We start from the raw sequence: 21,341 nt of genomic DNA, 5'->3' as shown, positions 1-21,341 counted from the left end.
ATAGAAAGGTTATGCAATCACTCTGAAAAACGTCAACCTAATCCCGGCCGATTTTTTTTGACTCGCATAAGGTTTCTGGATTTTAACAGGGTCGTAGTTGATGATTTAAGGAGAGGGGTTACACCCCCCCCCCCCTCTACTGTTCACTCCCCTCCCTTAAAAATCTTATTAAATCACCCCTCAGACCACCACCCCATCCAGCCCTCATACCCCTCCCCTTCAACGCCATCATCTTTAAACCACCACTAAATCACAAAGCATACCAATTTAAGCTAGGGAGTCGTTCGTTCATGGGACTTTCGCCCTCTCACATACCCACCCCCGCATGGCAAAATGAGTTAGCAGGCAGATAACATTGATCTAATGCTGATTAGGCTTATGAAGCACAATATTTTTTGTTTCAAGTGTTTCACCGTCGACGCGTAGCTCATCAAGTTCGTGGCTGGCAAGCCATTGTGTATAAGTGCAAAGTGTACTGAGAATGTAATGGACTTTTCCACAATTATGTTGAACATAAAAAGCCTCCGTGCCATAGTTTAGAGAAATGAGAAAGGCACAATTGCACCGCTAGGTGGATTAAAACAGGTTTTTTACGAGGTTTTACATATTAACGAGTTTTTTTCTGAAAAATATTCCTAGTCCTTTTGGGTGCAAAAGATTTTTTTGAAAAATGGAATAAACGGATCTTGAAGACTCCTTATTGCATACACCTCAACCATATAAATATTTTCGGAATGGTCTTGACGATTAGGTGTATGACTCCGATGTTTGACGTCATTTTAAAATCCAAAATTATATCACACAGCGTCATGTAAGATTTAGTTGTCAAGTTCTTTCAGAATAACGGGTGTTGAATAAAAAATGAGAATGATTTCAGTACGTTTATGTTATTAAAGTAAATAGCATAAATTTTTTTTCTCTACAAGATGGTGTCGAAACAGCAAGCACACCGCGAGCGTGTTATATGGTTTTACGAAACGCTTGGTCATCGTGGATGAACATTTACGGTAGACCACTTTCGAGATGAAAACGTGAGTACATTTACACGAAAATTGTATGTACAATACTGTCATACGGATGCCTTGTGTGGTGGCAAAGGTGAGAGGTGGTGACAGTCCAGTCAAAGCTAAACCATCTGCAAAGAATGGCGCTCATGGCGTTGACTGGTACTTTCACCACGACTCCGACTGCTGCTCTTGAGGCACTTCTAAATATCAAACCATTACACATACACCTCAAACAAGAAGCACTATCATGTGCATACAGACTGCAGGTTACTGGGCTTTGGAACAGTAATCATGGTGATCTTGCTACCAGTCATACACGATTGTGGTCACAAATGGTTACATGGGGTGAAGATATTCTTGCTCCCAGCGATATTACACTCACTTGTAGTTTTCCTTACAGGACATTCCATGTGAAGATTCCCTCTCGAGAGGAGTGGTTGTCTGGCTTTATGGAAAGACAACAACAAACGCAAGTGGTCTGTTACACTGACGGTTCTCTGATGGAGGGACGTGCTGGTGCTGGTGTCTACTGTCGTGAAATGAGATTGGAACAATCTCACTCACTAGGTAGCTACTGTACTGTATTCCAAGCAGAAATCTTTGCGATTATGTGCGGAGTGCAATCGGCCCTTCAACTGAGTTTGTCCGGCAGAGTTATAAACTTCTGCTCCGATAGTCAGGCTGCAATCAAGGCCCTTAGCTCAGACAAATCCCGGTCCAAGCTAGTGATCGCGTGCCGAACCCAAATCGAAGAACTAAGCATTGTCAACACTATCTACCTTGTCTGGGTACCCGGACATTGCGGTATTACTGGAAATGAATGGGCTGACGAATTGGCCAGGGCAGGTTCAGCGATTGACTTCGTTGGTCCTGAGCCCGCGCTGCCAATTTCGACAAGTTGGATAAGGGAAAAATACGGTCCTGGGCTTCGTCCGAGCACCGCAATTATTGGAGAAATCTACAAACGTGTCGCCAAACAAAGGCGTTTCTAGAACAACCATGCCTAGTGGTTTCGATAAATCTCTTACATTTTTCGAAGCTCCACTGCGGCATGCTGACCAGGGCAACTACTCAGCGCGCTGTCTTTTTCATGTGATCTTTGTGAATCCGACTACGGAACCTCATATCATCTGATATGCAACTGTCCAGCGGTAGCGCAATTGCGATTTCGAGTCTTCAGCCGTCCTTATATAGATGAAACCATGTTTGGACGACTGAAACTCAGAGGCATACTAAAGTTTCTTATCCAATGTGGTAAAGAGCTTTAGGCTTATTCGCAGGCAAGTTGAACTACTTGTGAGTTTAACTTACCTGTTGTTTATTTTTGTTTTGTGCTGTTATTTTTCCCACCCTTCCAATTCTACTTCCCCACACCTCCTTGTCATTTCCTTCCGCTCAGGAAATTATGAAAACACACGGCAAGGCACAAATCCCCGACTATGTACGGGGAACGTGCCATTTGAGCCAATATATTCTGATTCCTGATACACCTTTCAGTAAAGCTTATATTGATGTACATTTTAGTGTTTTATGATAACCAGAAGTCGCCATCTTGAATTTCAGATAAGCGTAAAACGTCGAACTCTGGCATCTATTCGCCAAAACCATTTAGAAAATACCCCTAGTAAATGGATTAAGCAGCATTTCGCTAAACTGAATGTGGTCATCTTGGATTTCAAAATCATCAATACTAATCCGAAAATAAGCATACTGATTGGGTTATAGTGGATTTTGCAAAACCGGAAGTCTCCATCTTAGATTTCAAAGTGGCGCTAAACATACTCACATTATAGCAAATTTCGTTAAACCGGAAGTCGCCATCTTATTTTTCGAAATGACGTCAAACATCGACCTCTAGCACCTGATCGTTAAGACCATTCCGAAAATACCCATCTTGGTCGGGTTATAGTAAATGTTACCAAACCAGAAATTACCAGCTTGGCTTTCTAAATGGCACAAAACATTGACCTCCGACACCCACTCGTCAAAACTATTCCAAAAATACCCAAATTCTTGAGGTGCGGTCCTCTAGAAGTCTTCAAAATCAGTCTTTTCCTTTTTTACAATTTTTATCTAAGTCAAAATTATTCAAATATCTTTTGCAAAAACCGTGTAAATTGCCAAAGCCGCACAAAAAGCGTTTTGCATTCAAAGGGACGTGGACTTTCGAATTAACGCGGATTCGCCAATCACTGAGGTTTTACACAGTTTTTTCTATGCGGTTTTTTTTCTGCGCAGGTGTTTTCCGCGGTACTCATCTCCGCATAAAAAACCTAACTGTTTTGACCTACTATACGTTACTTCCCTTTGTATCTTAATAACATTCTCGAACTTTTCGCGATAATCCGATTGCCCACGCAATCATTCACGCAATCCTACGCCCACTATCTCACAATCATAAAAACGTCGCGGTAATTAAATCAAGGTGTTGGCACTTACAAATTAATAAACGCGGTCTTAAGTGCCAACATACAAACGACCGCTCTTGGGCAATCATGAATCGCACTCGTCCGGAAGCTCTCACTCGAAAACACGGAACTGATATACAGTCTCAGAGCACCATAAAGCGAGACTCCATTTGGATAGGGAAGAACACTTTCTTCCTTCATCTGAATCGTGCATTCACGCGAGTATACCCGATCAGAAGGGCATAACTGATTTATAACACCTGGAGTTATTTATTTCAAAAATATTTTGAAACAGAATCTGTTATAAATCCGGCTGGTTAGTTGTTAAAATAACATAAAATAAAACAAAAAACTGGCTAATGATAACAAAATTGTAACAAAATTTGATATGATTTTATCAAAGTTAAAACTAAATGAGATATAATTTTTTTCCAAAAGTAGAAACGTCCTCTGAAAAAGACCTATATTAGATATAATCATCTAATGACAGAGACCTAGTAACAAACGATCAATTCATAAATTGATCGTTTCATAATAGATTATGTTATAATATTGATAGTAAAGAAAACTGTCCGCAATCCATTTTGCATTCCGTTATCTGAATATATCTCCAGTTGTTAAAAATATCAACCATAGTTATAATAGTATTATTGTTTTGTTATGCTCTTCTGATCGTGTACACGGTTGTAGCCATTTGTATTTAAATGAACTCAAACACGCGAAGTTAAACACACTAGCATACCTGACATGAAAAAAAACACTTGTGCCCTTCGCGATAATACAAATCCGATTACGCATTACATTCAATCGTGATCATTCGCGCACACACATACCCGCGACGTGGATACCACAATGAAATTTGTTTTTCAGGTGAAGTTTTTTTTACCGTCTGTGATGCTTAAAATCAGTCTTCCCTAATGAACATCGTACACAATGTTCGCTCTGGTTCTGTCCTCATACTAAACTCACACTTCGTGTACGAACTCAAACACGTTATTTCGTACCCAAACACGTGCACATGTCCGCCTGCACAACCGAACCCCATGTGCGTACACGGGTTGCGTACACATAGGTTCGTGGCATCAGTTTTCTCATCATCCATAGCGTTGACTCTTTTTGACTTATGCGAATCGTTCTCGTGTATGCCCCCGGTGTACGTACATAGATGTTTGAACTAGAGTTTGTACATCGTTAGCTTGGGTTCGATGTTCGAGGCCAACCTGTACATCGAGACGATGCATGTTTGACTTTGAACGCGTGCACGAAATGTTGTACACAGATACAAACTTGTCGATGTTCGTGGGAAGTCTGCTTAAAATAGAAGAGAACTCTGTAAAAATCGGTGAGAAATTCCCAAAAAATATGTGACTAAAATTTGTCAAATAAATTTGTTACATTATAGGAAAATCTGTGAGTGTTGCAACCCTGGCCCGCGTTTTCTCTTACATAAAATCGCTCCGGTGCCCAAGTCAACATTTTAGCACTTACGAATTTATAAACGCGATCTCAAGTGCGATTATATTAACTTCCGTTCCCACGTGATCATGAATCGGTCACATCCGGAAGCCTCTACCTTTGATCTCAGTAACCTAGATCCATGCCTTTCTCAAAAAATAAATGACAGTCATTCTCAAAAAATAAATGACGGTCATGTACAGTAGACAACAAATCCCAGCTTTACATTACGGAGCACTCTAGTGATATAGAGGGATTAATTCTCTTCTAGCTTCTAAACCGTACATTCAAAATTAATCGTCAGGCCGCGGTTTGTGCGTACACTCAAAAACCCATGCGCATATGCAACTGACCTCACGGTTATACAGCCGAGTTAAAAAAGTCAAATACACATTGTGAATTGAGTGAATTGAATGGCCCCCAAGATACAGTAAGCGAGGAAGCACATGTTTCTCTGCCTCGACAGAAAATCGTTTGTCGGACACCCGCAGACAGTTTTTTCAATTTTAAACATATGAAAAACATACGACTTCGTTAAGCCATCCATTCCAAATATATGAAATTAAAAAAAAAAAACGTTCAAAATGTTGGGTAATTTATACCGTTCTAATGAAAAAAAATTTTTTTTTTGTGTTCGATTCTTTGATTAGCCAAATCTTTGAGTAAAAAACAAAAATATGTTTACTATGAGAATAGTTGCATAATTTCAGACCCTTTCGTCCCTTTTTTAAGTCAATAGTCATAAAAATTAGTCTCATTCCATCATACAGTGTATTGATTTTTTTTATGATAATGATCCAATTTTGATAAAATATTGTGTTTTTCATGACACCCGTTGTATAATGTACTTATTTATGGTAGATTCCTAATTTTTTTTTTGGGCATCCAACGGGGAAACAGGATTCGAACCTACAACCCTTGGGACTCTGGCACAATGCACAAACCCCTATGCTATCCCTGAGTTATGATGACGTCCCAGAAAGAACACATGATTCTTCATATGATTGTTTTCGTTTGACTCACTGTTTACTCCGTTTCTCCTTAGTGAAAAACACTTTTGGTAAAAACTATTTATACTCCATTAAGAAGAAAATTTGGGTTTCGCCTTCGTCTCATCAGATTCCATAACTAATTTAGTTATAGGTTTTGTGCTCGTCACGCGCAAAGATAGATTTAAACAATTTTCTCCTTAATGGAGAAAAATAGTTTTTACCAAAATTTGTCTCCACTAAGAAGTAATATAGCATAGTGCATCTTGCCTGCTAAGCCAAACCAAATGTTTCGATTTCATTAGTTCTCATCAACTTAAAATGAGCTTCTTTTCTTGCGGAACATCACGCTTGACTAGGAATTTGCTTATGAACACAAATTGTGTCTCCGTTTTTTGGAGCTGGCGTCAATCTAACGCTAGCTTAGTCCGTTTACTAAGTTAGTGTCGGTTTCTGATGAGTCGAAGTCGAAACGCAAATTCCATAACTAATTTAGGTATTGGTAGGTAAAAACCCAAACAAATGAATGAATTATTAATTTCGAACGGCGATTTCGCTCTCATTATACCTCTGTTAACTGGACAAGGGACAGACCCCATTAGCTCTGACATCCACCGAAGTACGATGGGTCTAAAAATCAAATATCAGACAATAATAAAAACCCCGGCCTTTGTACCTTGCGGATAAATTACATAGATCAAATGTGCGGGGTGGCAGCGGCGGTGGTATGTGATGTCGCTCTCATGTATTCTTCCTAGGACGTCATCATACTCCATAGAGATCATAAAGGTTTGTGCATTAGGCCGGAGTCCCAAGGATTGCTGGTTTGAATACTGCCTCTGGAGTCATTTTTTACATAATTGCTTTCGCCTAACTCAACTGTTCGATCTGCTTTCCCTGTTGGATACCACCAAAAAAGTCTTAAATAAGGTATTGATACTTACGTCACCACCCAACCCAATGAATTAATTATTACAAATATCACTCTAATCACCATGCGCAACGTAACGAAGCACATAACGAAACCTTATTATTCGAAAAGTTGAGATTCCCATAGTATGCATTATATTTGAATTTTCAGAATTATTTCACCTGATTGTACAGAATACATTTGTAAAAATAATATTTTTTGACAAAACACTTTAGATATATTTATACAAAAAAGTTACAGTTCGAAGCAAACTTGGCGAATATATTAAAATCGCAATCAAAGTTCTTTCATTTCCTTTCAAAATGAACCTATTTTTCTAAAAAATTTAAAGATCCACATATGGACATAGACATTGTGATTTCGGAAATGTAAATTAATACAATATTCATAAACATCGCTATGTTCAGACGTCATGCATTAAATATGACAAGTGGTGGTTCTGTCGATTATATTTTGAGTTTAGAGATTATTCGTATTCTTAAAATGATACATTGATTGCCTCCCGGCTATCGAAAGTGTGAATAACGGTGCAATTTAACGATTATACAAAGTGAAGTGGCGTATAAAAGCATTTTTCGACTGACGCGTGTAGTGACAGTTTGTGAAAATCAAATTTCGGCAAATTAAAAAATCTTTTCCTCGCATTACGGGCCGTCGATTCCCGATGCAAGCACAATAAAAGTGCACAGACAACAGCTAGAAACACAGTGTACATTCTAAAAATAGTGCAAAATGGTTTTTCAGAGAAAAAAATTCGATCCGAAAAGTGGAAAAAATACTGCGATAAGAAAAATTGGCATATTCAAATAATTGGCGTTTCACCAGCGACTAGCGACTACCAGGTGTCGCCCCAAAATTCTTCGCCAGAAAAATAGGTAGTAAACCAGCCGGTCGGTGGTCAGCTAATTTCGTCCGCGGTCCTATCTTTGAAAATGCCTTGAATATTCAACTGTTTTTTTACTTTCTTATTTTATTGCAAATGAGCAGAGGTTTTCATTCTTTTATATTCAGGATTGCAGATATTTTGTCGCATGTAAATTTTAGGTGTTCGTTGATGTGATGGCACTGTAAGGGAACACGTATCTGCCGGTCGGCCAACTTTTCTTTGGAATGAGCAAACTATTTTCTATGTTTGTTTAGGGTTTGTTTTACCAACGGGGAACTGATCCACAGAACATTCAATGTGCTTAGGGAAAACACATAGCCTTATTTGAGTGGAATGATGACTTCAATCATGCATAAGGTTTGACATTTCGCGAGAGGGATCAAGGACCGGTTGGTTACCTTCAGTTATGTCAGCACGAAGAATGAGTATTTTGCTGTCATGTTCATTGGTTAGCTTTTAATTCTATCCCATGCTTCCACGCGAGTCTAGATCTATTGATGACATTTGGTCCTTAGACCGGTGACGACTGGGCGCTGTCGGCCTTCTGCCGATAGTGGTAGAATGAGGAGGTTGCGAACGGATCTAGCCAAGAAGACAATACCGTAAAAATGAGTAGTTATTCGGAGGTCGGCTCCAATGGGACTTTGATTTGACTGGTATCGATGATCGCGGATCAATACGTACTGAAAATTCGCCGCGTCTGTTTTAATGAATCTAATTTCAAGTTCCGTTATTGGTAACAAGCCCGTGCATCAGGTTAACGATCCTCTGTATTTCCCTTCAATGTTCGATATAATCATTCGTATACGTGTACACTCAGGTTTTTTTTTACGCGGGGGATACGAGCCGCGTAAATGAAAACCGCGTAAATGAAAACCGCGTAAATTTCAAAATCCGCGTAAATGAAAACCGCGTAAATTTCAAAATCCGCGTAAATGAAAACCGCGTAAATTTCAAAATCCGCGTAAATGAAAACCGCGTAAATTTCAAAATCCGCGTAAATGAAAACCGCGTAAATTTCAAAATCCGCGTAAATGAAGACCACTTAAATTTAAGAATCCGCGATAAAGGGAACCTCATTGATGGATACCGCGTAAATTCCAAAATCCGCGTAAATGAAAACCGCGTAAATTTCAAAAACCGCGTAAATGAAAACCGCGTAAATTTCAAAATCCGCGTAAATGAAAACCGCGTAAATTTCAAAATCCGCGTAAATGAAAACCGCGTAAATTTCAAAATCCGCGTAAAAAAACCGCGTAAAAAAATACCGCGCAAAAAAAAACCGCGTAAAAAAAACTTGAGTGTATTTCACAAACAATTCGATATGGAGAATAGGAAATGCTTTCGTTGATTTATAACATCTCGAGCTAACTCTTTGTCTGTATAACGTATTATCACTCGGTAGTATATCAACTCAAAAATATATTGTAGAGAAGGAATAGCGAAATTAGTCTAAATAATGTCGCAATAAATAGTGATCCGGCCCATTACGCAGATAAGATTAGCTTTTCTAGGCAATACTCCCACGATCGGCTGTGTGGAGTTGAAATTGCTTTTGTTTAGAAAACATAGGATACTGTCGGTAGCCGGCTACCAAGAGTTTGAAAAGAACCAAAAACTAAACAAGATCTTCTTTTTCGAGCGATCGTGTTCTCGAAAACTAACTAAACTACTACCTAATAATCTACGCTTTACAGATCGCATCGCTTGCTTGCAGCGAATCCTAGACCCTATTCCCTTCCAAACCACCAACTCCGCAACACCTATGGAAGAGTCTGATGAACCTTCTGTATAAGACTCCTCATTTGATTCAAACGATCGCTGGGTAAAATCAGCACCGACACGATAGAAACAACGAAAAAATTCGTCGCGCGATTGAATATTATTAAAAAAAAAAATAAGCAGTGCTCTTTATAGCCGGCTACCCGGAGTTCAAGTTGCTTATTTTGCTAATCGTATTAATACAACAAATGATAAATTTTCCCCAATTCTCGGCAGCCGCCTGCCCAGAGCAATTATTACATGATAACTCTATTGGCATACTTACTAACAACTCTCCCTTTCCCGTGATACATGTGAAGATGCAGAGGATTCCTCGGTCTCTAGTAGCAACATGTATCGGACTAACATTCCTTCCTTTCCCAGAAGATCTGCATTCGGACGTGGCCGGCGTCGGTATTGATCAGCATGCAGGGATCAGAATAGATTGTACAATGTGGCTCATCATGTTATTCCCAAGCATGTTGTTCCAATGAACATTTTGCAACCTAATTTGATTCTGGTCAATAACGGAGTAGCAACTACGGGCGATCTCTTATGCTTATGCTTATGCTTATTCATAAACATCGCTATGTTCAATCTACTGTTAAAAATCATCCAGTGATTATTAATTTTTTTAAATATGACATTCAATACATGATAAGATTGGGAAAAATATAATACAGTGGAGACCCGATTTTATCCGCCCCCGATTTTATCTACCCTCGATTTTATCAGCTTTTTGACCCGATTTTATCAGCTTCATATGAAAATTGATAGTTGGTAGTTTGATGGGCTCTAGTAGACGAAACAAGTTGAATTCGAGTAAATCCTTTCTTGAGCATATATTTCTTATCTTTGAGATCCGAAAAATGCAAAAATAAAAATATTTTTTTTTAATTTTTGCTCAATCAGACCCCCTTAAGGGGAACTTAAAGTAAATAATCAGAAAAGGTTGCGAGGCTATATCTAAGTAACAAAGAAGAGTATTCTAAGAGCTTCGGTTTTAATAAAGACAGTCTCGATTTTATCAATGTCCCTGTTTTATCAGCTTAAAATTCGCCAAGGGGCTGATAAAAACGGGTCTTTCCTGTACATCAACTAAAATATAACTTTTAGAAGCTTTGGCCGGCCTTCGGGCACTGTGCAACGACCTGGAAAAGAATCTAAATTGTGTGAGAAACATACAAGAAATTTTTCATAAAATCTTCTAAAAAGCTATATTATTCAGTTGGATGCATCATAAACCATTCCGGTGTTCTACATAACATCTTTCGCATTGCATCTTTGACCATTCCACGTACATTTCATTATTTATTGTTTGTTTAAATATGTTCACATTTCCTGTTTCTTCCCGCAGGATGACGATTTCACAATCGACACGGCACCGAACGGCGATTTCACCAGTGGAAGTGCCAGCAGTAGCAGCAGTAGCCAAGCGAAAGCCAATGGAACCGCGGGCAGCGGTTATGGTCGTTATGCAACGCTGGCTGCCGGTAGCAAACGCTACGGCATCGGAACCAGTGACATCAGTACAAACCTCATCAACAATGAGAACAATCAGAACAACATCAACACGGTGCTGAGGCGAACAAGTGAGTGAATACTCTTTGGTGTGCTTCACTATTCCGGGTTCTCATTCAAACTAACGGATGCGACATTTAAGTGAAAATGAGAACCCCGTCAACCTACTTTCATGCTCAGATGAACTACTATTTTCTAATGTCTTTCAAATGTCTTCCAATCGCTTACCTTCTGGAATGATCAAACGTACAAAAACCCGCTATCTCAATACAGAGAATATCATAACACATGACGAGTACCATAGGTTCTGTGATAAAGCACTTGAAAGTAAATATATTAGTCGCTCTAGTTGTTTTTGATTGTTGCACATCGATTCTCTGTACAAAGCTCACAATTATTTCTGAATTGGCTTTATTTTGAAACTTTTCAATTATGTTTGTGTCTTAGTTTTACTTGCATTGTGGGATCCTTTCATTAGCACTGAAACTTTTACTTGGTAACGGTCACAATCTATTTCACAATTTATTGCACAATTTCTAGAATCCTAAATTTTGATTTTTCAATGTAGTTTATTGCCCTCTCACTCTCCATTCGATATCCCAAGTATTGTATTAGTAATTAGTTATGGAAATATTTTTGGAAATAATTTTCACTTGTACGAAATTTTAACAAAGCACTATATAGATCTGTTTGATATGCTTCAACTTTGTGGTTCACCCTGTACTCACTGATATTGTCTATCCCAATCCACCCAAAGCATACGACTTGGCAACGCAATGTGAATCGCGTCGAGCTTCCATGCGACGGCACACCATCATCGGTTGTAATCAAAACTACAAACTGGACCCACTGAGTAGTCAGTCGATGCCACCGTCACGACCAGCATCCCGACAATCCGACCACGGTCAGAATCAACCTCAGACGCAACAGCAGCAACCACCACAACAGCAGCAGTCCCGCACCATCATCAACGGAAGCAGCCGGCTGGCGGGAGATCTTGTGAGTAGCAGTAATGTCTCCTCACTGGACACCTGGACCAAAAACTCACTGGACGAACACCAGTGGAGAGACACCTTCAATCTGAATGATCGACTTTCGCTGACCCTGGAAGAAATCGTACATATCCGTTCGGTTATGACCAAGGCCGAGCTGGAGGGCCTTCCGGTCGATGTGCATATCAAGGAGGACGTCGAAAAGCGCAAGGTTTGCTTCCTTTGCCTACGCACGCGGTTTACCCTGTTCGCACGAGGCATCCTATGCAAACTTTGCCAGCGAACGGTTTGCAACAAATGTAATCAGAAGGTAATTGAGTGAGAAACGTATTGCTAGTCTATTGTGTTAACCATTTTTGTGCATTTTTCCAGATGCGGATACCCACGGAACATTTTCGAAATGTCCCGGTAGTGCTGCTTTCACCCTCACTGATGAGCAGTCCGTGTACTTCGAATACACCGTCACCGAGCCACCATGCCCACGGTGGTTCCGGCCCGCACAGTATGGTGGACGAATCGTTTCCGCGGTCACTGATGGAGCGACTGTTGCGGCCCGAATTAGACCGAAAGGTAGGTGTGGTTATTCTTGTCAGTTGGTGGTTAGCAATTGGTGTTTTAAATGGCGAAAGGACTAACTCAATATAGACCTCTCGATTCAGAGCCACCTCGTTACCTTTACTAATAATGCGCTTCCAACGTTCCGATCCAAATGAATGTTATGCAGCTACTAGTTGATTTCGCTGGTCAACTTGTTATCGTTGGAAAAGATAATCACGTCATCAACGTAAATTGCAATAAATGATTTGTATTATTTTTGGAGAGTAAGTTAAATAAAATTCAGCTTCAGCGGGTTTAAAAATAAACTATCATCCGATAGTCTTCAACGCGATGATACAGACCGGGGTCGCATCTTGAAGGAGTAATTCTGAATATACGAAGTGCCGCATCAAGCTTCACGTTTCAAATTTGGTTGGATTGCTTGAACCCACAGAGAGCCATATTCAAAATGCTTATCAATCTTGACTTGTCCGATTCTCGAAAGCACGAAAGTTGGTCCATAAAAATATTCCCTGTCAGGTTACCTTGGAGAAACTCAGCTCTTGCATTCATTTGCTCGATAGACAGTCCATCTCCGGGCAAATAAAGCACAAATGAAGCGCAGCGAACTATAGCAAACCACAGCGGAGCCCACTGTGAGAAATCTTTTATGAAGGCATCTGCGGTGGAAGTCAAGCAGTCAACTAAAATTCCAAAATTCAAAAAATATTAATATAGGAACAATCCTAGTACTCCAATAGTTAGTTAAATAAATAGTTTGTTTTTTTTCTGCATAAGCGAACTTTTTTTTCTAAAAATAAAAGTAATATTGTAATATTGCATTGAATTTATTTACTTAAGAAAAATGAATGCATAAAACAGAATCGTTAAAATACTACTACAATAAAACATACCAAAGAGCACATATCAACGCACCCTCCTGTGTGTACACCATACTACATTCTGGGGAACAGTGCACACACGTTGGTGAAAAATATCGAAATTAGAGATGGAAATTGCGTTTCGACTTTGTCTCATCAGAATCCGACACTAACTTCGTTAACGGACTAAGCTAGTGCCGGATTGACACTAGCTCCGAAAAACGGAGACACAATTTGTGTTCCTGAACAAACCCCAAGTCAAGCGTGATGTTCCGCAAGAAAAGAAGCTCATTTTAAGCTGATGAGAACTAATGAATCGAAACACTTGGTTTGGCTTGGTAGGCGATGATAGTCGAAAGGGACCATCCATAAATGACGTAGCATTATATAGGGGAGGGGGGAGTTTTGTATTTTGTGATGATGTGTGACGATAGGGGAATAGGGGGTAGGGGGTCATGTCATGCTACGTAGCTTTTTTAAAGGGCAATAGGGGTTGACCTGATGTCACGACAACCTTACCGGTTTTATCTAATATCGTTTTTTATCTTTTTATAAAAAAATATGTGACAAGGGGGGGGGGGGAGTTACCGTCAAGCTCAAAACTCTGAATACCGTAGGGGGGGGGGGCGGTATTCAGAGTTTTGTGACGAAATACTACGATAGGGGAAGGGGTGTTAAAAATCACTAAAAAATGCTACATCATTTATGGATGACCCCTTGCAAAAATTTCATAACTAATTTAGTTGCAGGTTTGGTGCTCTTCACGCGCAAAGATGGTTTCAAACGATTTTCTCCTTAACCCTTTGCGACGCGACTTTTTTTTTCATTTTTAGCTTTATATTTTATTTCGGGGACGCTGATTTTGATTCTGACATCTAAACTGTAAAATTCAAAATGGCGGATCCAATATGGCAACTGTGATTGGCTATATTTCATGTTTTTGCCTTTCTCATATAAAGAAAGGCTATGCAATCACTGTAAAAATCGACTTTTTAACCGAGGCCTGGAGGGCCGAATGTCATATACCATTTGATTCAGTTCGTCGAGATCGGAAAATGTCTTTTTTATAGTAAGGTTTAAAAAGCTTCAAAAGCCTGACCTGTAGTTTATTGGCACTATTTAGGACTCACGACTCACGTTCGCGCTTAACCACTAAAAACAATCCTTACTTTTTACACCCTTTTTCCCTACGGAACTACGACAAGGTATTACTTCGTGGGTGGCATCGTTGTGTTTTCGTCGCACCTCTTTCTTCTGCTCTATCTCGGAGCCTCACTTGGTTCATGGAATGGCTCAACCTATGAGCTTTGATTCAACTTTCGACTATTCTCTCTTGTCTTCATCTATTACGCCGCCGTTTAGCTGTCGTCCCCGTGAGCCGTTTGGGTGCTGATTCCTTGAGCCATTTAGCTCAAGTTTCCGTGAGTCATTCAGCTTCCGGCCTTATCACGATCTACATGGATAGTCCCCAACGGTGAACTCACCCTACTACGCCCGATAGTTCCCCGACGGAGGAATTTCCCCCGACATCGATGCCTGCTTCCTTGAGCCATTTAGCTCCCAGTTTTATCGAGATCAACTCGGATATTATCCTACTCCGATTGAGAGTTCTCCGGCAACGGGATTTCTCTCGGTACCGATGCATGTTTCGTGAGCCAATTAGCTCCCCTTTTCGTCACGATTCTGTCGGGTAGTCCACGGCGGCGAATCTACCCTACCGTGAGTTTCCAGGCGGTAGCTGGCTCCCGATACCGATGTACCTTTCTGTGAGCCATTCAGCTCCCCGCTCCGTCTACTCGGTCTAGTCCCCAGCGATGGACCTAGCCTCCTCAACGGGCCACTCAGTAGGTGCTAAGCTCCGTCCAGCGATCCGGGTGGAGCGTAACTTCCAGTTCACTGGCGCCCCAACGACCCACTGCTAGATATTCGTCACAGTCTACTCGGTCTAATCCCCGGTTGTGGATCTAGCCTACTCACGAGCTACCCGATAGGATGTCGAGGTCAATCCGGCGATTCCGGTGAAGCCTGACGTCCGGTTCACTGGCACCCCAACGACCCAAGCCCGGTGGTATGTCGCGTACTACTCAACTGGTCCCCAGCAATGGGCCTAGTCTACACCGTCGGAGAGTTCCCCGGCGGCGGAATTTCTCCCGAAACCTGATTCGTGGTTTCCCGGCGGCGTTCTAGCCAATGGCGCTACTTTTGTTGGTCCCTTCGCCACTTGCTCTGCAGCTCGGAGAGTATACTCGTAACCACTCTGTTGACAGCGTTCCAGATATGCTCGTCGTGGCACACGTCTTCGGCAATATTGTCCACTGTCACGCCAGGCATACTCCTACGAACTTCTTCGAACCTAGGGCATTCAAATATCACGTGTTCCGGTGTCTCTTGCACGTCCACACACTCCGGGCAAAGGGGTGACGAAGCATGTCCAAACCGATGCAGTTACTTCCGGAAGCATCCGTGCCCGAACAAAAACTGCGTCAAATGTAAGTTCACCTCTCCAATGGAGAGTTTCAATGTACCCAAGCAGACACATTTGGGATGAGTCGGTGGGTCCATCTTCCTTTCTCAGCGTTGTCCCACTCTTGCTACCACTTAACCAACAAGTCCGCTCGGACCAGTCTCCTTGCATTACGTGCATTTCTCCGCTGGTAGTATTACACGTCCTCAGCCAGAGTGATGCAGATGGGAATCATCCCGGCAATTACGCATACCGCCTCCGACGATATCGTTCTGTACGCACTCGCGACACGAACAGCCATTAAGCGAAACGTGCTTGTCAACTTCGTCCGGTTTTGCTTTGAGTTCAGTGCAGCAGCCCAGGCCGGTACGCCAGTATTGAGGATGAGACACCCGCCAGGAGACGCCTCGTGCTGTCTCTTGCTCCTCCGTGATTCGGCATGATCCTTGCCAATGCGTTAGTTGTTCTCGCTGCCTTCTCACATATATAATCGACATGGCTGTTGTAATTTAACCGATCGTCGACCATCACACCCAGGTGCATCAGCGCGCGCATCGATGAGATGGATTGTCCTCCGACGCTGATATCGTTGGTTTTTTTTGCAGTTGCTGACCAGCACTACCTCGGTCTTGTGGTGAGCCAGCTGCAACTTGACTCAGCATCTCCACCTCCTCAAGGGTCTCGCCCGTTATCGTCAGGACAATATCATCTGGAAAGCCGACGATCTCAACTCCCCTGGGCAGTTCCAGTGTTAACACTCCGTTGTACATTATATTCCAGAGCGTTGGGCCGAGTATGGAGCCCTGAGGTACTCCCGCCGATGCCCCATGTTTGTTTCGTAGACCAGTACTCGGTTCTGGAAGTAACTTTTCAGAACCTTACATAGATAGTCCGGAACCCACATTTGTTGCAGCGCTACGGCGATGGCCCACCAGCTAGCACTGTTGCACGCGATTACCCCTTCTCTTTTGGTTCAATGCTTTCTCCGCGTTCGCGATGACTGAGCGGATGGCGTCTACCGTCGATATCCCATTCCGGAACCCGAACTGCCTCTGCGATAGTCCGTTCTCACTTTCAGCGTAGGTCGTCAGCCTGTTGAGGATGACTCTTTCCAGGAGTTTACCGAGAGTATCCAGCAGGCAGCAACACCAGCTTCTGGATCTTCCATCTATCCGGGAAATAGCCATCGTCCAGGCATTTCTGTAGGACTATCCTGAACATGAACGGAAACGCCAGGATCGCAGTCGTCACGTTGGGGAGCTTTCTTCGCTTTCAGCCCTTTTGCCACAATAAGGAGCTAGTCGTTGGAAACTCGATTGTCACCAGCATTTTCACCATCTGCATCAACGTACGGTGTAGGCGGCCATGCGGTTGGGTCGTGCTTCGGGATAAAACCCTCCACGATAATTTTCTGTTTGTCTGCTCACATTTCGACTGGCGTCATTGGACCCTTGATCCTGGCCATAACGATACGGTACTTCTCAGAAATTTCTGTGTGTGTATGTATGCATGTGTGTGTCATTTAAGCTCACACCATTTTCTCAGAGATGGCTGATCCGATTGACTCAAACTTAGTTTCAAATGGAAGGAATAACGCTCCCACAACCTGCTATTGAATTTTTAGTTGATCAGACTTCCGGTTCCGGTGTTACGGGTTGAAGAGTGCAGTTACACAGCAAATTCTCATATAAACTGGTACCACCATGATACATATTAAACGTTATGAATACAGCCAAAAAGGAAGAACAATTGAAAGCGTCGACTCGATCCGTGACTTGGGAGTGCTCTTCGATAGGAAGTTGAGCTTTTCCGACCATATCACCGCGACAACTGCTAAGGTTTTCGAAATGCTGGGCTTCTTAAAGCGGAACACGGCGGACTTCGATGATTTCTACGCACTAAAAGCACTTTACTGTGCCCTGATCAGAAGTGTTCTGGAGTATGCTGTGCAAGTTTGGGCACCATACCATGCCGTTCAAATTGACCGACTAGAACGTATACAAAGATGTTTTGTGCGTTTCGCCCTCAGAAAACTTCCATGGTATGATTCAGTTGTGTTGCCTCCTTATGCCATTATTTTTATTATTATTCGTTTATAATGCTTCCATAAGACGCTGTAGAATTTTTAGTTGATCTGACTTCCTAGTCCGGAGTTACGGGTTGAAGAGTGTGACCACACATCAAATTCACATGTAAACTGGTAACCCTATGATGTCCGAATGATGTAATACATATTCAAATGGGTTCTATATTACTTGGATTTGCGGGTCTAGGTCACTAATGACCAATCAAAGAAGCTCTGACCACACTGGCCACCTATGATGGCTCTAGGAGCCCCTGAAGAACTCGCCAAGTTCCTGAGCTAATGTCACACCTATTTCCCAGCAAACACATCACCGGGTTTTACAAAACTTGAATTCAAATGAAAGATATAATATTCCCATTGACTGCTGCTGAATTTCATTCAGTTCTGACCTTTAATTCCGGAGTTACGGGTTGGTTATTGCGGTCACATAGGAATTTCTTATATAAACCGGTACACTCGTAACACCTCATCGGTTAAAAATATATTGAAATGAACATCAAATTACTTCGATTCGCAGGTGTAGATCAATGATGGCGAATCGAAAATTCTTGGAATCTATTGTCCACTATCGACAATTCCGGAAGTCCTGGGTTCCGGGCATATTCCAGAAATAAACCCACTTCGGTGATGACTGAACCAATTTTCACTAACCTAGTCTGATTAGGCAATTAAATATTATATTTAATACATCCTACTGTGCCGCAAAGGATTAAACACTACACTTTCATTCCTCTTTCCGATTCCTTCATTGCTGTTTCTGTTCTGTAGGCCCGTTCAAAAATGACTGTCCATAGCTAAGATTCCCCTCACGCTCAAACGGATGTTGAAATAAAATCGATTCCTTGGCATGACAATATATCTCATTCGGGCACTTTGTGATTAAATCCGCGTCAAAGAGAAAAAAATAAAAAAAGAAGCGCTGACACAACGATATTCGACCGTAACTAAAATATCACAGATTCACCCTAATAAACCCTTCGTGGTAACTAGTCTAAAACAAACAAAATACATTACTAGCGGCGACCCTTTTGCGAAGGCATACTGCGTGTAAGTACCTACAAAAGAAGTTGAGCTCGACGACGTGGTCACCGAGACGAGTTTGGTTTGCGCGAATCTGTAAACGATTCTATTCAACATCAGTCACAGCTAACGGAATAAAGACCTATGTCAGCTCAAACTCACATCGGTTAACCTTTCTTGGGTCTACTTTACCTAACTATCTCCTCATTGGCAAGGTTCATATTTCTTTTCGCCGTTTTGTGCTACGTGCTGAAACTGGATTTATGGCAAATAAGTAGGCCACATAGCCATAGCCAATAAGTGTTGGCGCCCTGTATGCAGTGAAAATTGGAGTGAAAATCTTAGAAAATTAAGTAGAAATATGTTAATAAAATTAAACTTTTGAACGAATTTTAAAACAACCGAACATACAAAAGTAATGAATATGAACGTGAGCAGTTCAAAATACTTGATGTGAAGACTCTAGAATAAATTTACTTCTAGTCACGTTTTGTTTTTCAATAAACATTTCAATTCGCTACCTGAATGCCGAATCGTGTGTTGGCCCTTGCGAAGTAACCCATTTTGGATGATTTTTCGTCTATCCTGAGCATGGGGTCCACTAGAGCCCGGGGCCCTAGCCCAGTTTATCCATTCGTAAAGAAAATACAGCAGTTTGAACAGTGGCGGATCCAGGGGGAGGGTCTTGGGGGTCTGGACCCCCTCCGAAAATTTTCAACTTGTTGAGAAATTTTGAATTAGTTTCAATTTTATATTAGTTTCAAATTTAAAATCATTTCAAACCAAATTTGATCACTAAAACTGATTTTCATTAAATGAGGTTTTGACGCATAACGTATTGTACAACGTTCATTCCTAAATAAAATTTTTGGACCCCTCCCGAATTTTTTTCTGGATCCGGTCCTGAGTTTGAAAGTGTTACAATTTGATTTCGTACACCCTTTATGTGCGCGAGGTATATGCGTGACAGTTTTCAAATTATAAGTTTGTTCAAAGTTTCGAGAGGGTAATAAGCAGCAGCTGAAGGTGATCATCAAAAATGCCGAAGCGTAACGTGGTCAGAATCCTTCACTGAATCACATGATTTATTCTGGAAAATCTAAAATGCTATCTAATCCACACTAGCAGCGTACTCAGAGAATAATATTAGCGCCTTTTCCCAAAATTCCATGCGGCTTTTCGCGATACAAAGGAACGCGCTTTATGAAACACCACGCTTAGCTAATCTGTTATAATATTGCAAATTTGCATAACGAAAGGCTGAATGAGAACACAAGCTGTCACAAAAATCAGCCCTGCGTTATGCAACGTTTGGTGGAGGTTGAGTATACCAGATGCAAGTGGTGCCAAATTCACCACGTTCAGCAAAATTCAAAAATTCTTTTTTGATTACAGATTTGATAAAAATGGTTTAATGGGCTATGATTATCAATCAAATGCTGTTTCAAAACTGTCCTTGCGTTTAAACAAAAATTGGAGGCTCATTAGCAAATAGCATAACCAAGTACTAGTGTGTGTGTGTGTGTGTGTTAACCATCCTAACTCCCACTAGCTGGTAGTGATTAACAGAAAAAAGATGTTTGCATGTATTTTAACATATCCATGTAAATAACTTGGTTCAAGGATTTAGGTAGGTGTTAGCTCAATTGACTTTCCGATGACCCATTTCGTGAACAACGCCAGACATGTTCCGAGGTCATCGTTCCATCAACCAGCCCCGCCTTACTGTAATGTTTGTATCAAATGGATTATAACATTACAATAAGACTTTCGATTTCTTACATGAGGTAAGAAATCGACGCGTATTTAGTGTATTTATTTGATTTTTGTATATATAAATTAGAATATCTCTGTAGAAAAATATACCAGTTTTTCTATTTCCTTCCTCATCTCCTACTTACGCGAGTGACCGATACTTGCTTATCCATTTTTCGTCCCATCCCAAATCTTCTCCAGATATCCTCAAAATCTCCAGCTTCTTTCTCACGCATCAAACAGCCTGAGCAATCCTTTCTCTTTCTCACATTTGCAGGTACAGCGCAATCCCTCCTTCAGTTTCCGTGGGGTGGGTTGGCCATCGACACCCGTCCATCTCCCTAGAAGCTACCTGTTCCTTTTATTTCGCTCTCGGCTGAGACTGTTGCTTTAAATGGGTAGGATGATAAGAGAAACAGGGTGAAAATAGGCTCACTACCCTATACACCCAAAAATCAAATAAAACGATCTCACCGACAATCAATCAATCTATCCCGGTCAAACCATTCGGAATTTGATTCGAAATGCTGAATGGAGTCAGTATGGATCCCAGCTCAAACGCAACAACCGATGCCGAAACCGATTGATTCGGAATCGGTTGCTGCATTTGAGCTGGAATCCACTCCGACTCCATTCAGAAATCCGAAC

The 21,341-nt window shown here is 41.4% G+C and overlaps 1 protein-coding gene across 5 annotated transcripts in view; it reads left to right on the top strand.

Annotated features, from left to right (window-relative positions):
• LOC131678691 (protein spire) overlaps positions 1-21,341 on the top strand; it is a 563,546-nt gene that overhangs the window by 538,578 nt on the left and 3,627 nt on the right. For 4 of the 5 annotated variants that reach the window (XM_058958940.1, XM_058958943.1, XM_058958939.1 and 1 more), the window contains 4 exons: positions 10,795-11,029; positions 11,232-11,285; positions 11,716-12,260; positions 12,323-12,520. In XM_058958940.1, coding sequence (XP_058814923.1) covers positions 10,795-11,029; positions 11,232-11,285; positions 11,716-12,260; positions 12,323-12,520 — 1,032 coding nt within the window. The remainder of the gene's footprint in view (positions 1-10,794; positions 11,030-11,231; positions 11,286-11,715; positions 12,261-12,322; positions 12,521-21,341) is intronic. The other variant, XM_058958941.1, reaches the window with a different exon arrangement.

Source organism: Topomyia yanbarensis, chromosome 2 (assembly GCF_030247195.1).
Source record: "Topomyia yanbarensis strain Yona2022 chromosome 2, ASM3024719v1, whole genome shotgun sequence".
Taxonomy (NCBI): Eukaryota; Metazoa; Arthropoda; class Insecta; order Diptera; family Culicidae; genus Topomyia; species Topomyia yanbarensis.
This window is presented reverse-complemented; position numbering and strand designations above follow the sequence as displayed.